General features: G+C 44.2%; 1 protein-coding gene across 6 annotated transcripts in view; it reads left to right on the forward strand.

The window, feature by feature from the left end:
- Positions 1–12,283, forward strand: part of Atp8a1 (ATPase phospholipid transporting 8A1) — a 209,148-nt gene that overhangs the window by 124,898 nt on the left and 71,967 nt on the right. For all 6 annotated transcript variants that reach the window (XM_075943172.1, XM_075943171.1, XM_075943169.1 and 3 more), the window contains one exon: positions 1,398–1,462. In XM_075943172.1, coding sequence (XP_075799287.1) covers positions 1,398–1,462 — 65 coding nt within the window. The remainder of the gene's footprint in view (positions 1–1,397; positions 1,463–12,283) is intronic.

The following is a 12,283-nucleotide window of genomic DNA, read 5'->3' on the forward strand; positions in this document are numbered from 1 at the left end:
CCAATTTTTTAATCTTTTTTTTCTTCTTTTGAAAATAGAATTTTTCTCACATCCTGATTACAGTTTCTCCTGTCTCTGTTCCTCCCAGTTTCTCTCCACCTTCCTTCCCATCTGAATCCAGCCCCCTTCTATCTCTCATTAGGAAACAAACAGCCTTCTAGGGGATAATAATAAGATAAAACAAAAACTGTCACATTAGAATCAAACCAAACAGAGGGAAAAGAGCCCAAGAAGAGGCACAAGAAACATATAGATGCAGAGACCCAATCGTTCACACACCTGAACTGGAAGCTATAAATTATACATGAAAGATCTGTAGGATAAAAAGAGAGAAGATATATAAATAAAATAAAAAAGAGCATTAAAAATAACTCTTAAGCCCTGTCATGACATTATGAGACAGGAACCTCCAAAGATGCCACTGAGTCTGTTTTCTACTGGCCGTCTACTGCGGGGCATCTATGCGGCCTACCCCGAAAAGTAGTTTGTTTCCCCAGTAAGACTCCCTTGGAAAAAACTAATTTTTCATTGGCAAGTAGTTAACCAATTGGAGCTCACTTTTGGATTAAGAATGGGGCATGTGTCTGCTTCTTTCTTCATCTCTAGGACCCCATCTGGTGCAGACCAGTATAGGCCTTGTGCATGCTGCCTTAGCCTCTGATGATTTAGAAGGCCTTGTTTCCTTGGTGTCCTCCATCCCCTCTGGCTTGTACACCCTTTCTGCTTCCTCTTCTCCAGCGTTCCCTGAGACCTAAGGGAAAGGGTTTAATGGAGGCATCCCATTTAGGGCTGAGTGTTCCAGGGTCTCTCATTCTCTGCATAATGTCTGGCTACTGTTGTGGCTACGGTATTGGCTCCCATCTGCTACGGGAGGAAGCTGCTCTGATGATGGCTGAGCAAGGCACTGAGAGTACAGCGACAGTGAGTGTAAACAATGCTGGTATAATTTTTGCTAGTGTAAGATGAGTCAGGTAAGAAAGGCAAGAAAATGATGTCACTACCATCCAGGACAGGGAGATAGTGAGGCCAGCAGGTCCAAGAGAGTCGCCCACCCTCCCGAACCTTCTCTGTAAACACCTGCTGGCCCGGCCTTTACCCTTCATATTGGCCACCATAAAGGATACAGTGTATATGCCTGGCAGCCTTTAGGATGTGGAAACACTAAACTCGGTTGTTCCATATTGTTTATCAAGGCAGCTGCAAATGTCGTCCTTACCTCACACCCTTCCTGATGGCCAACGAGAGTGTTTCATCTTTAACTTCCTGTTAGTCTGGGAAACAGCTGATTACCCTTCCCTCTCTGTAAAGATGCTCTTTCGGTATTTGATCATACCCTTGCTCTCCAAGCGTTCCTTCTTTCCTGAAAGACTAATGGTGCCTGCTTATTGTTTGCCTAGGACACTCCTGCAGACTTCTGAAGAAGAACATGGGGATGATCGTTATAAATGAAGGCTCCCTTGATGTGAGTGATATTATGCTTCAATGCCTTCTGTTGTTTTTTTTTTATATCCGATATCTGTGGAAACACTCCATTGGCGTAAGGTTAAAAGATAGCTTTGTATACTTCATTCTCTTTGTTTGCTTTAACTGTGTGCTTTAACAGCTTTGGACAGCACTAACGTAAACTGACTCACGCTTTACACGACATGTATTAGCTAAAGAAACTTCTATCTGGTTTCCTAAATGTTATAAGACAGAAAAGTTGCTTCACAAAAACCCTGGGTCGGTGCGTGTGGCCTGCAGCTCATTTATATGGAATACTGCATTTTGTGTATTCAGCCTTTTAGATCTCCTTTAGCTTTGAAAGTTAATACCTATTTCTGTTTTAAAGAGTTTATTGAAAGGGATACTAAACCAATACAAAATAACCATGTCTCTGCAAAAGGTCTCTTAGTGGTGTGTGTGTGTGTGTGTGTGTGTGTGTGTGTGTGTGTGTGTGTGTGTGTTTTGATGCCCTAACTACTAAGATGACATATTTAATGGACTAATATGTAGGACAAATGACCTGTAAATACTTTAAAGTCAAGGTGGTTACTGGTAATGTAAGGTGGAAGACAAAACAGTGAGGTGATGGGTTTACACCTGCTTAAAATACTCATGATGACGCAAAAAGCAGAGGGAAGCATTGATAATTAGAGGTTTGGGTGAAGCTGCAAAGCCACCCGTCTGTGTTGCGAGATGGTGAAGAAGTCACTGGGGAGAATGCTTAGAAGGTGCCTAGGGGACCGAAATCCTCAACCCTTGATTGCAAATGTTTTAATTACTTAACTTCAAAACCTGGTACTTTTCCCTTTTCTTGTGAAGTCTTTGAACAACCTGCAATAGTGTGTGGTTTTGCAGCAGTACAATCATGGCCCTGCATCTGAGCCTCTTTGGGAGTCTTCCCACCTTCTTATGTATTAGCTTTGGGTTGGCACAGCCAAAAGACTATCTTGTGAACAATGACCAAGTTGGCCCTGCCTTTCAAAAGCTGACACACACGAAGTAAAGTCAAGGTCCACAAGACAGACTCAGAGGTGAGGAAGACGTCTGCTTGGGGCTTCTGTGACATGTTAGGATGTATTCGTAAAGATGACAGTCTGGTAGAGATGAGTCACTCAGTGAGGAAGACTATTTGAAGCAGAAAGTCCTTGCAGCAAAGATCAAGCCATACTTGGAGAAGGAAAAGGGAACATTGAACTTGGACATAAGGTTGTAACTTGTTAAAGATTGTTTGTTGGAGTAAGTAGAAGCATGCAGTGTGGATTTCCAGTTTCGGGAAACAGTACAGATCATAGACAAAGGACCGTCTATGTTTGCATCTAAATTTTATCTTACCATGTGTGACTTTGCCCAGAAAGCGGTTCTCTACCTGATGGATGTTTTTGTTTTGGTTGCTGCTGTTGTTTTTACATTTCTTCATTTATGTAACGTGTGTACATACGCATGCCATGACATGTATGTGAGGTCAGAGGGAAACTTGCTGGAGTCAATTCTGCCCCTCCTACCACCTGGATTCCAGAGCTAGAACTCAGGTCAGCAGGCTTGGCAGCCAGTGCTCTTACTCACTGAGCCTTCTCACTGGTCCGTACCCCTTAAAAACAAGTGGTAAGCTTCAGAGGCCTCGCAGAGGACCCAGGTTCGGTCCCGGCACCCGCGTGGTAGTTTATCACCTTCCCTAACCCCAGTTCCAGGGCATCCCATGCCTCACATACACGGCGGCAAAATACTTAGACGCATAAAACAAAAAAAATCTAGAAACAAATTTAAAAACAATCATACCACATGGCACACAGCTTTTTGATTTCTGTGCCTTGGTTTATTTATATCTTAGTCAGTGTGCGTGTGCCTGTGTGATGCCTATGCGAAAGCACTTATTTTGCTGTGACATGGTACTTGCAAGGCACCTGGAAAGAAATGACAGAGTGAGAACTGGAAAGGTGATCTCCAGCCAACCAGAGCAAACAGGCCAGGTTAGAGAGCACGGCGGCCCAGAATGAAGAGCACTATCCTCAGCGTCATGCATGTGAGGTACCTAGGAGAGTGATGGGCTCTAGGCATATTTGGAAGGGTAGGGAGGCATGGATCTCATGTAAAAGACCAAAACAAGGAGAGGAAGGACGTGGGGCCCCAGTGCCTCAGGAGCCTCTGAGAATGGCCCCAAACGACGCTCCATGTGCTCATAGCATTATGGAAAGTGCCATGGGAATGCTCCATCCGCCTGCTGGAGTCTGTGCTTTTCCGTCCCCTGCGTCACACTGGTGAACAGTTTCTCTAGCAGCAGGAGGACCAGCATTCTAGGACCTATGGGACTTAATGCAAAAAAAGCAAGCGCACTTCATTGCCCGCATCTGGAGCTGGACTTTCCCCTTCCCTAGCATGTGGCCGCGTGCCTGCTTTCATTTTATTATGCGCCATCATTTTCCCCCGTTTCTTCAGCAAGCTTGGCCTTAAGTGTTTTAGATATCAAGTACTATAAATAATAGCCTGGAGGGAAATGGCTAAATATCAAAAATATTTGATATTTAATGTCCCAGTTCACTTCTCTTTCAATGATAAACACCGTGACCTAAAGTGTCTTGGGTGGAAAGAGTTTATTTGGCTAATAGGTTACAGTCCATCATCAAGGGAAGCCAGGATAGAAACTCAAGCCGCGAACTGGAGGCACGTTGCTTACAGCTCATTCCTCCTGGCTGGCTCAGCTAGCTTCCTTTGTTATATAGCGGAGGAGGCCGTGTGTTTAGGGATGATACCTGCCCACTCCGGACTGGACCCTCCTACATCAACTAACAATTAAGAAAATGTCCCCATAGACACAGCCATGACTTAATCTGATGTAGGGAACACCTCAGCCAAGAGTCCCTCTTCCCGGCTACGTTTGTATCAACCATGTAAAACCAACTAGCATGCACACTGTATTGTTAAGACAGTGGTGTTTGTTTTCGTTTTTTAGATTTCTTGGGTGGTAACTCAAATCAAAAAGCCCCTCAAAGGTACCTTCGCTACCTGTTTTTCTAAGAAATAAGAGAGAAAGACTCTGGGAACATGCTATTTCGCTGCGAGCAGGGACTGCTCTGGCTTATCCCTCCCGGTGCCCAACAAATTTCAGAACACATAGTAAATACTGGACGGATAGATACCTGAGCGCTGAGTCACCATCATTTCAAATTAAGGGCTTCCCTTTTTTAAAAAATAAAATTGTGCATCAGTTTTCAATTTGAGGTAATTCGTCATATCTGAAGCCTCCTTATGAATGCAATAGTTTAGGGTAGGAGCCAGACTCTGTGGCTCAGTGGATTAACACTCATTTCCCTACGCTCCCGGCTGCCAGTCTTCCCAGCAATGTCTGGGGAAGGTTTTTCTCCCTGGGAGCTGAGTAGTGAATTTACAAACTGGCTGTCTGAGGTCAGACCTCATGGGGTGAACTCATTTGTTTCTCACCAGGGGATGAAGCATCACTTTGCACAGTGCCTTCGTAAAAATCAGAGGCTCGGAGTTCAGGCAAACTCTGAGAGCTGCTGGGTTGCCTGTAGGTAAAGCATTGTTTATATTTCCCATCGCAGAGGGAAAGAAAAACAGCCCATCTGTAGGCTATATACTGACAGATAACGAGCCAGTCTGGGGTGATCAGTCCATGAACACAAAGAACAAGTAACAAGTAATAAACCAAAGACCATAACTGTCTCAGGAAGGAAGATATGGACATGTGTCTTGTCAAGGGCGCTGGAATCGACTTCTGAAATAACACAATGATGACCTTAGACATTGAAATCAGCTTCTCCGAGCCATAGTCTAGCTGTCTATATATAACGAGACTGTAACCTTGGGCAGAGCATTGGTGTGGCAAACATAGTGTGTGAAACATACAAAGAGATGTTATGAAGCGTGGTGGGACAAGAACTATTCCAATAGCTTTCTATTTTGTTTAATGCGTGTTTTTATAAAAGTATATCATTTCCTATCTTTAATATTTTTCATAAGGTGCTAAGTTCTAGCTGTAGATCATCGTTCATGAGTGGCCCATGTTGCTGTACACACTGCCCAGGTTTTCTACCAGACTAATGTTAAAGTGGGGGAGACAGGTCTCGTGTTACGTTGTTATAAAGAATTGTGTTTTGAAGTTCTGAAGACTTGCATACACACCATCCCCTTTCCGCAGGTGGCACAGCAGCGCGTGCCTGTAATCTCAGCATTCAGGAGGCAGAGGCAGGAGGATAACAAGCTTGAGGCTGACCTAAGCTGCAGAGGAAGATGCTATTTCTCAAAAGAAGTGAAAGTTTCTTCTGGTGACTTTGATAAAGGGGACATTTGTCTCACTTTCCTGTTATCTTTTGAGTTTCAATGTCACTAACTTTATGAACACCACAGAGAGAGACACACACAGGTGAAGAATACTACTCAGTATCTCATTCCCCTCTTCTTTGGATTACCACCACATGGCGAAGTAAGATACTCTCTGACAATGCAGATGTCTTAGGCAGAAAGACTTGTTGAGCTTTTTAAATTCAAAAACAATAATTTCAGTGTGTGGAAAAACCTCAGTGGGTATTACGTTTGCTACGCACTTATATGGACCTGAGTTTAAATCTCCAAAATCTACCTTAAAAAAAAAGCCATCAGGGTGGCACCCTGATGTCTTTAACCCTAGAGGGAAAGAAGTCCAGATTCAGGGGGCTTTCTGGCCAGCTAGCCTAGCTGAGATGGCAGGACCTGGGTTCAGTGAGAGACCCTTTCTCAAGAAATAAGATGGAGAGAAATAGGAAAGGCCATCCAGACAATGTCCTCCTGCTTACACACACACACACACACACACACACACACACACACGAGCACACACAAACACACACGAGTACATGTGCATATTCCACACATATAAAGAAAGAAAAGTTCATGGATAAGTGTCATTAAAAGGCATGTGAAGCTGACGAAAACCTTAGGCAGTAACAGATCCTTCCCATGGTTTGGGATTTTTCTGTGTTTCATTGACCACCCTCTTAAGGATCCTGATTGCATACTTGCTGAGCAGCATCAGGGAATTTCAGTGTACTGGCTTCCTGGAAATACGCTTTTCCCCTGCCCCACCCAGGGCGCAGGAATGATCCCACCCACCTCTCAGAAGTGCCTCGTTCCTTTACCGATTCTTTCAGGACTCCTTTTTACATTTCCTGGAAATCCTTCAGTCTATCGGAAAATAATTTATTCAAAACATGTTAAAAACTGGAAGCATTTAAACTGTGAGGCAAGAACCAGGGAATCTTATACTGTGGCCTATTTTTACTTCCCAGATTCTAATTAAAGTCTCTCAAAATGACTGAAACTTGTTGTGGGAAGACTAGGTTTATGTCACATTCAGAAAGGTAATTGTGGGGTCACTCAAGTCCTTTTTGCTGTGACAGCACTGTGGATCTCTAGAAATGTTTCCGGGTGGCTCAGCCTTTGTTTGTTGTTCTTTTTGTGGTTGTTTGATAGCTTTTTGTAATTGTTAAGGTTTATTTTTATGGTTTGTAACTACGTGTGTAAGTCTGCGTGTACACATGGACACCAGGGCCTGTGGAGACCGGAAGTATCGGATCTCCTGGAGCTGGAGTTACAGTTATGTTCCGCCTGATGCGGCTGCTAGGAACCAAACCGGGGTCCTCTGGAAGAGCAGCATATGCTCTTAACTACTGAGCCATCTCTCCAGACTGAGGTTGGTAGCTTTGGTCCGAGTTTTTGCATGATTGAAAAAATTTTGAAGGCTTGCCTCATTCCAGTAACTCAAAACAGCATCCCCAATTTCACCTGTCAAACTTAGGGCAGGTTGGAGACTGTTATTTCTGAAGCCACAGGTAACTCCAAGCCCATCATTCTTTGGGTCTCCTGTGCCCATCCTCACATGCATCTAGCATCTCTCGCGTATGAGGAATCTGTGGACTTTCCCAGGGGGAAGATACATTCTTATTCTTAGATACATTCCTACTCTGGTATAGCCTTCTTTCTACTGTCTGGCTTTCCCTTGAGGAACAGATGGAGAGATAGTCTCTATTTGTTGATTCAGTTAACAAGATTGCTATTCAGAGAAATACCCTCCGCTCACAGTCAAAGGCTCCCGCATTCCCAAGTTCCTAACCAGCCCCACCACCTCCGCTCATCTAGCTGTGCTTTCTCTAGACTGTCTCTGCTGTTACAGACATTCTCGCACAGCCTAGTCAGGAGACCCCACCTGGTGTTTGGGGAAGCTGTGTATCAGCTGTCTCCTAGGAAAATGTCATTTGCTGACTTTCTATGCATATGACGAGTTGCTTTTCTCATTGCCAAGACAAAATACTAGACAGAACAATCCCGGGGGGTAGGGAGGGGGCATTCCTTTGGCTCGTGGTTTCAGTCCATCGTAGTGTATAGTGTGAGGGTATGTTAGAATTCATGCATGCAAGACGATGCAGCTTCTCCTCCTGTCTTGGTAGAACAGGAAGCAGAACTGGGACTAGAAACTGGGCCAGGCTTTTCCCACTCAAAGGCCTGCCCCTAGTGGAAGACGTCTGCTAGCTAGATACCGTGTTCCAGAAGTTCTACAACCTGCCCAAACAACACCTTCTCCTGGAGACCAAGCACTCAAAACATGAGCCGGTGAGGAATATTTTACAGTCCAGGGCAACTGAATCTCTGGACTCGCCACAGAGAAGAACCTCAGGAGGAGATGGTAAAGACAGAGTTGGGGGTTTGGTAGAGATTTCAGCATGAGTTAATAGAGTGAGAAAGAAGACACCCTCGCACATTGGTGTGGGCGTGTGTCCCAAGAGTGACCCTTTCATGTCGCAGCCATAACCAGGAGGCGATTTTGTTGGCTCTTGGGTTGCATCTCAGAGAGTTACTGAGACTTCCTCCTATCTTGCCCCCTTCTTTTTCGATGAATGAGATTACATGGCTGTTCTGGGGTGCTTTGGGTAGGGATCACAGTCCGCAAAATGTCCCCCATGAGCTACAAGAGTTCCTCAAGGATGTTAAGACGTTGATATTGTCACTTTTCTTTCCTTTTCTCTTTTTTATTTTTTCTTTTTTGTTTGGTTTTTTGTTTGTTTGTTTTTGCTTTAGAAGAAAAGGGGTTTGTCTGAGATTTCTAGTAAGTATATTGTGATTTTACCACTGGGAAAGGAGGAAGGTAGTGGACTCATAGGCTCATTGCTACTTTAACATTCCTTCTTGAAAATAAATCTATATAAAATATTCTCTAGATAGGCAGCTTTCACAGCCAATGTTAATTGGATTTGAATGTTTTATTGCTAGCTGGCGAAAGAGAGGCTTCAAGCCAGGCTCAAAGGTCAGGGCCATCCTCTCATCCACGGTCCCTTACCCTCCCCTGGTCCTTCACCCTGCCTTGGTAAGCATTCCAGAAACGCTGTGACCGCAGCCTTCACTGCTCCGATTTCTTCAGCATTATTTGCAGGAGAGGAGAGCTTCCATGAGAGATAACTTTACACAGCTTCTTGCTCTGTGGGAGAGGAGAGCGTCCATGAGAGATAACTTTACACAGCTTTTTAACATGTCTCTATTTAATTAGAGAATGTGGCCCCAAACCAGCCATAAATTTGATTATGCATCCCAGTATTTCCTCTCTGATATATGTTGGCCACACCAAGCATTTAAAAAAAAAAAAAAAAAAAAAAGACAGAATTCCATCACTTTGGTAAAGGAAAACACTTCCAACAATTGCTAATTTTTTTTCCTATTCATTTGATTTTCTAACCTGAAAATGTCTCCTATAACATACAGGACATTCCAGGTATGAATGCTGAAGTTGTCATCTATACCCTTTTAAGCTCGTCTTACATGTTTTATGCAGACAAACCTCACTGTTTTGGGATCCAGCCACCAATAAATGGCTTCTGAAAGAAATCCAGAATAAGCAAATCATTGACTTGATTCCAGAAGAGAAGGGGCAGGGGGAAGAAAATGCGAGCTACTTCAGGTTTTGTTTTGATATGTCCCCTGAGTCTAATACAATACGTTTTGTATTGCTTTGAAAACTAGCTTAGACAGGTTTGAAACCACACCGAGTTCCCTTCCACTGCCGGTTTTGGTATGTCTAGGCTGCTGTTTCTCTTACCATTAGCAAAGTTCTTTCAGTGTGAGGTCGCAGTCTTCAGATGGTAGTTAGAGGTGTTCATGTCCTCTATCTGAAGCCTAAAGCTTTCCTGTCATGCCCCGTGGTAGGGAGATTGTTTAGATCCTGTAATTCACACTGTTTACCCCAGGAAGAAATGAAAGCATTAGTAAAAAGTGAAAATGATGTTTGAACAAATCGTCTCTGCTCCATGCCTCTAATTTAAGACCGTATCCGCTGGCAGCCAGAGTATGTAGTTGAAAAAGTCTCATCAAACACATTGTTTGGTCTCGTGGAATTAAACGTGTCCCCTTTTGTTAAACACGCTGCAGCGAGACTGGCTGGTGTACAGAAAGAACCCTGAGTGAAATTGTTCACAGATTCATAGTGTCTCTGGTTCAAGAAGTTCTCCCACCCCCAAGTCTGAATATTCTTTCCCTCATTCGGCCTAAACATCTGCACTCTTCCCTGAGACCTAGAATTACAGATAAGTGATCTCTAACCATGCTGTTCCCTTGCTGTTCTCCCCTCAAACTGTTGACATTTCTGAGGGCGCACTCCTCGCCCTCCACTTTCCTCCCATCTCTCCTGCCCAGACCTTGGGCGGGTCAGAACAGCATTAAAACCAACAGTTTGTGAGAAACTGACTGATGGGGTTCCAGGTGTACCCAGAGGCATTGCGCTCTGCTCCTGTAGGTAGGGCGGGGTGCCAGGTGTACCCGGAGACATAGCGCTCTGCTCCTGTAGGTAGGGCGGGGTGCCAGGTGTACCCGGAGACATAGCGCTCTGCTCCTGTAGGTAGGGCGGGGTGCCAGGTGTACCCGGAGACACTGCGCTCTGCTCCTGTAGGTAGGGCGGGGTGCCAGGTGTACCCAGAGGCATTGCCCGCTCTGCTCCTGTAGGTGGGTCCGGGGCCGTTAGTCCACACTGCAGATGGACCCTTTGCGCTCACATGCTGGATATCACAGTGTCCCTCCTGATGTTCCACGCCAGCTACTCCAAGTCCAGAGTGTGCTCAAGTCTGAGTTGGGATGTATCCTTAAATAACTGTACCTTCTCTAGTGACAAAATGACTCAGTCACAGGATTCTGCATCCTGAGAATCATTGCCGCGTCTTCCAACTTGTTTCATTAATTCTTTCACTCAGCTGCAGGGCCACAGGGCCACAGGGCAAGTAAAGGAGGATGCCCTTCTGGAAAATTCATGGAATTCAGTTTTGCCCGTATGAGAATTGTACACAGGAGTTATTTAAGACATGGAGTAATAGGAACAGTGTGTATTTGGGCTCTGCCCTGAGAAAGTCCTGCAGATAATGATTCTTCCATATTCCTCCGTTCATTAATTGAAATTATTAAGCAAATGGGTTCGTCATTAGCTTTCTCTGGGTCTGGGGAACAGTTTCTCATAGGCCTCAGAACTTACCTTCTCCAGACCGTGGATTTGGTAATTTGCTGATTTTCAGAAAACCAGTGGTATATTCTGAGCAACCTCTTCCTGGCTGAATTGAAGGCACTCGGAGAGACTGGATGTCTGCCGACCCCATCCCTCCCAGAACGCTTCCTTTTCGTGTTTGAGTCTCAGCCACCGCCGGAGAATATTTAATACCAACCTCAAAATAAGTGTTTAGGAGGCTCTCAGTGGTGGTTTGAAATAATTACCGTGGAGGCTTTGGTAAAAGCCTTTATCCACAAAACTATTTAAATTATATAATTGCTCCCCCATCTCATTCTTCCTTCCTTTTCCTGGATTGATCTTTCTTTACTGCATACCCCGACCCCGACACCAAAACACAGGCTGGCTACGCATTCAACACTCCTCTCTCTTCCTCTCTCCTGGACTCCAAGCAAGACTTGATGCTCTCAGGGAATTATTTTCCTTATGGAACCTATCATAATTCCGAGTCTCAAACCTCTACTGAGGTTTGAGTGCAATTTACCCAGCACTCCGACTTCCTCCTCTTACCTGTTTCCATTTTGTGACCCTTGACCTTTCTCAGATGGCACAGCCCCTCTGCAAGATTGAACTGTTTTCTCAACAACAGCGTTACACATCTATCCTCCTTCAGGAAAACCCATATTTGTATATCAACAAAGCATGCGATTTTTTTTGTCTCCTCCCCCGCCCCATTATCTTCAGCGATATATATTGACGAAATGCATTCGTTTGGCTGCCTTCCACTGAGCTACTTTGGAGGACCTCTCTGACCATATGTTTTTAATGACTTCACCTTCTGTCTGCCCTTACGCATTTTGGAAAAATTACTTTATATTGGTTTGGTTCTATACACATATGTTTTTAAATATTATATTCTAATTTAGGATAGGAATTTAGAAACACCAAAGGTTTTCTATCAAAAAAACTATGTCAAAGAGCACTAGCTCTCCTGACTGGGGTGCATACTAAACAGACCGATTGTATATACATGTAGTTTCTCTCTACTCTCGGGTGTATATCCTTTTACTATTGCCTGCAGTAGCTGAAGGAGCAGTTGATATATGTATTGCGTAGGCGTATTTGGAATGTCCACTGTTCCACTGAATCAGTAACACATTGTAGAAAAATAAGTAATACCCAGTGGTTTATCCAAGTTGTTATTACAGGAGTCGTAACTCACCCTTTAAGAACGTGCTAACATTGTCCATACTTGATGTAGTCGGAGTATGTTATTAAAAATGTTCCTGGAATGTTCTGCTAATTTGCAATTTTAGGGTGTGAACATTTGGA

Source organism: Microtus pennsylvanicus, chromosome 12, assembly GCF_037038515.1.
Source record: "Microtus pennsylvanicus isolate mMicPen1 chromosome 12, mMicPen1.hap1, whole genome shotgun sequence".
In the NCBI taxonomy this organism is placed as follows: domain Eukaryota; kingdom Metazoa; phylum Chordata; class Mammalia; order Rodentia; family Cricetidae; genus Microtus; species Microtus pennsylvanicus.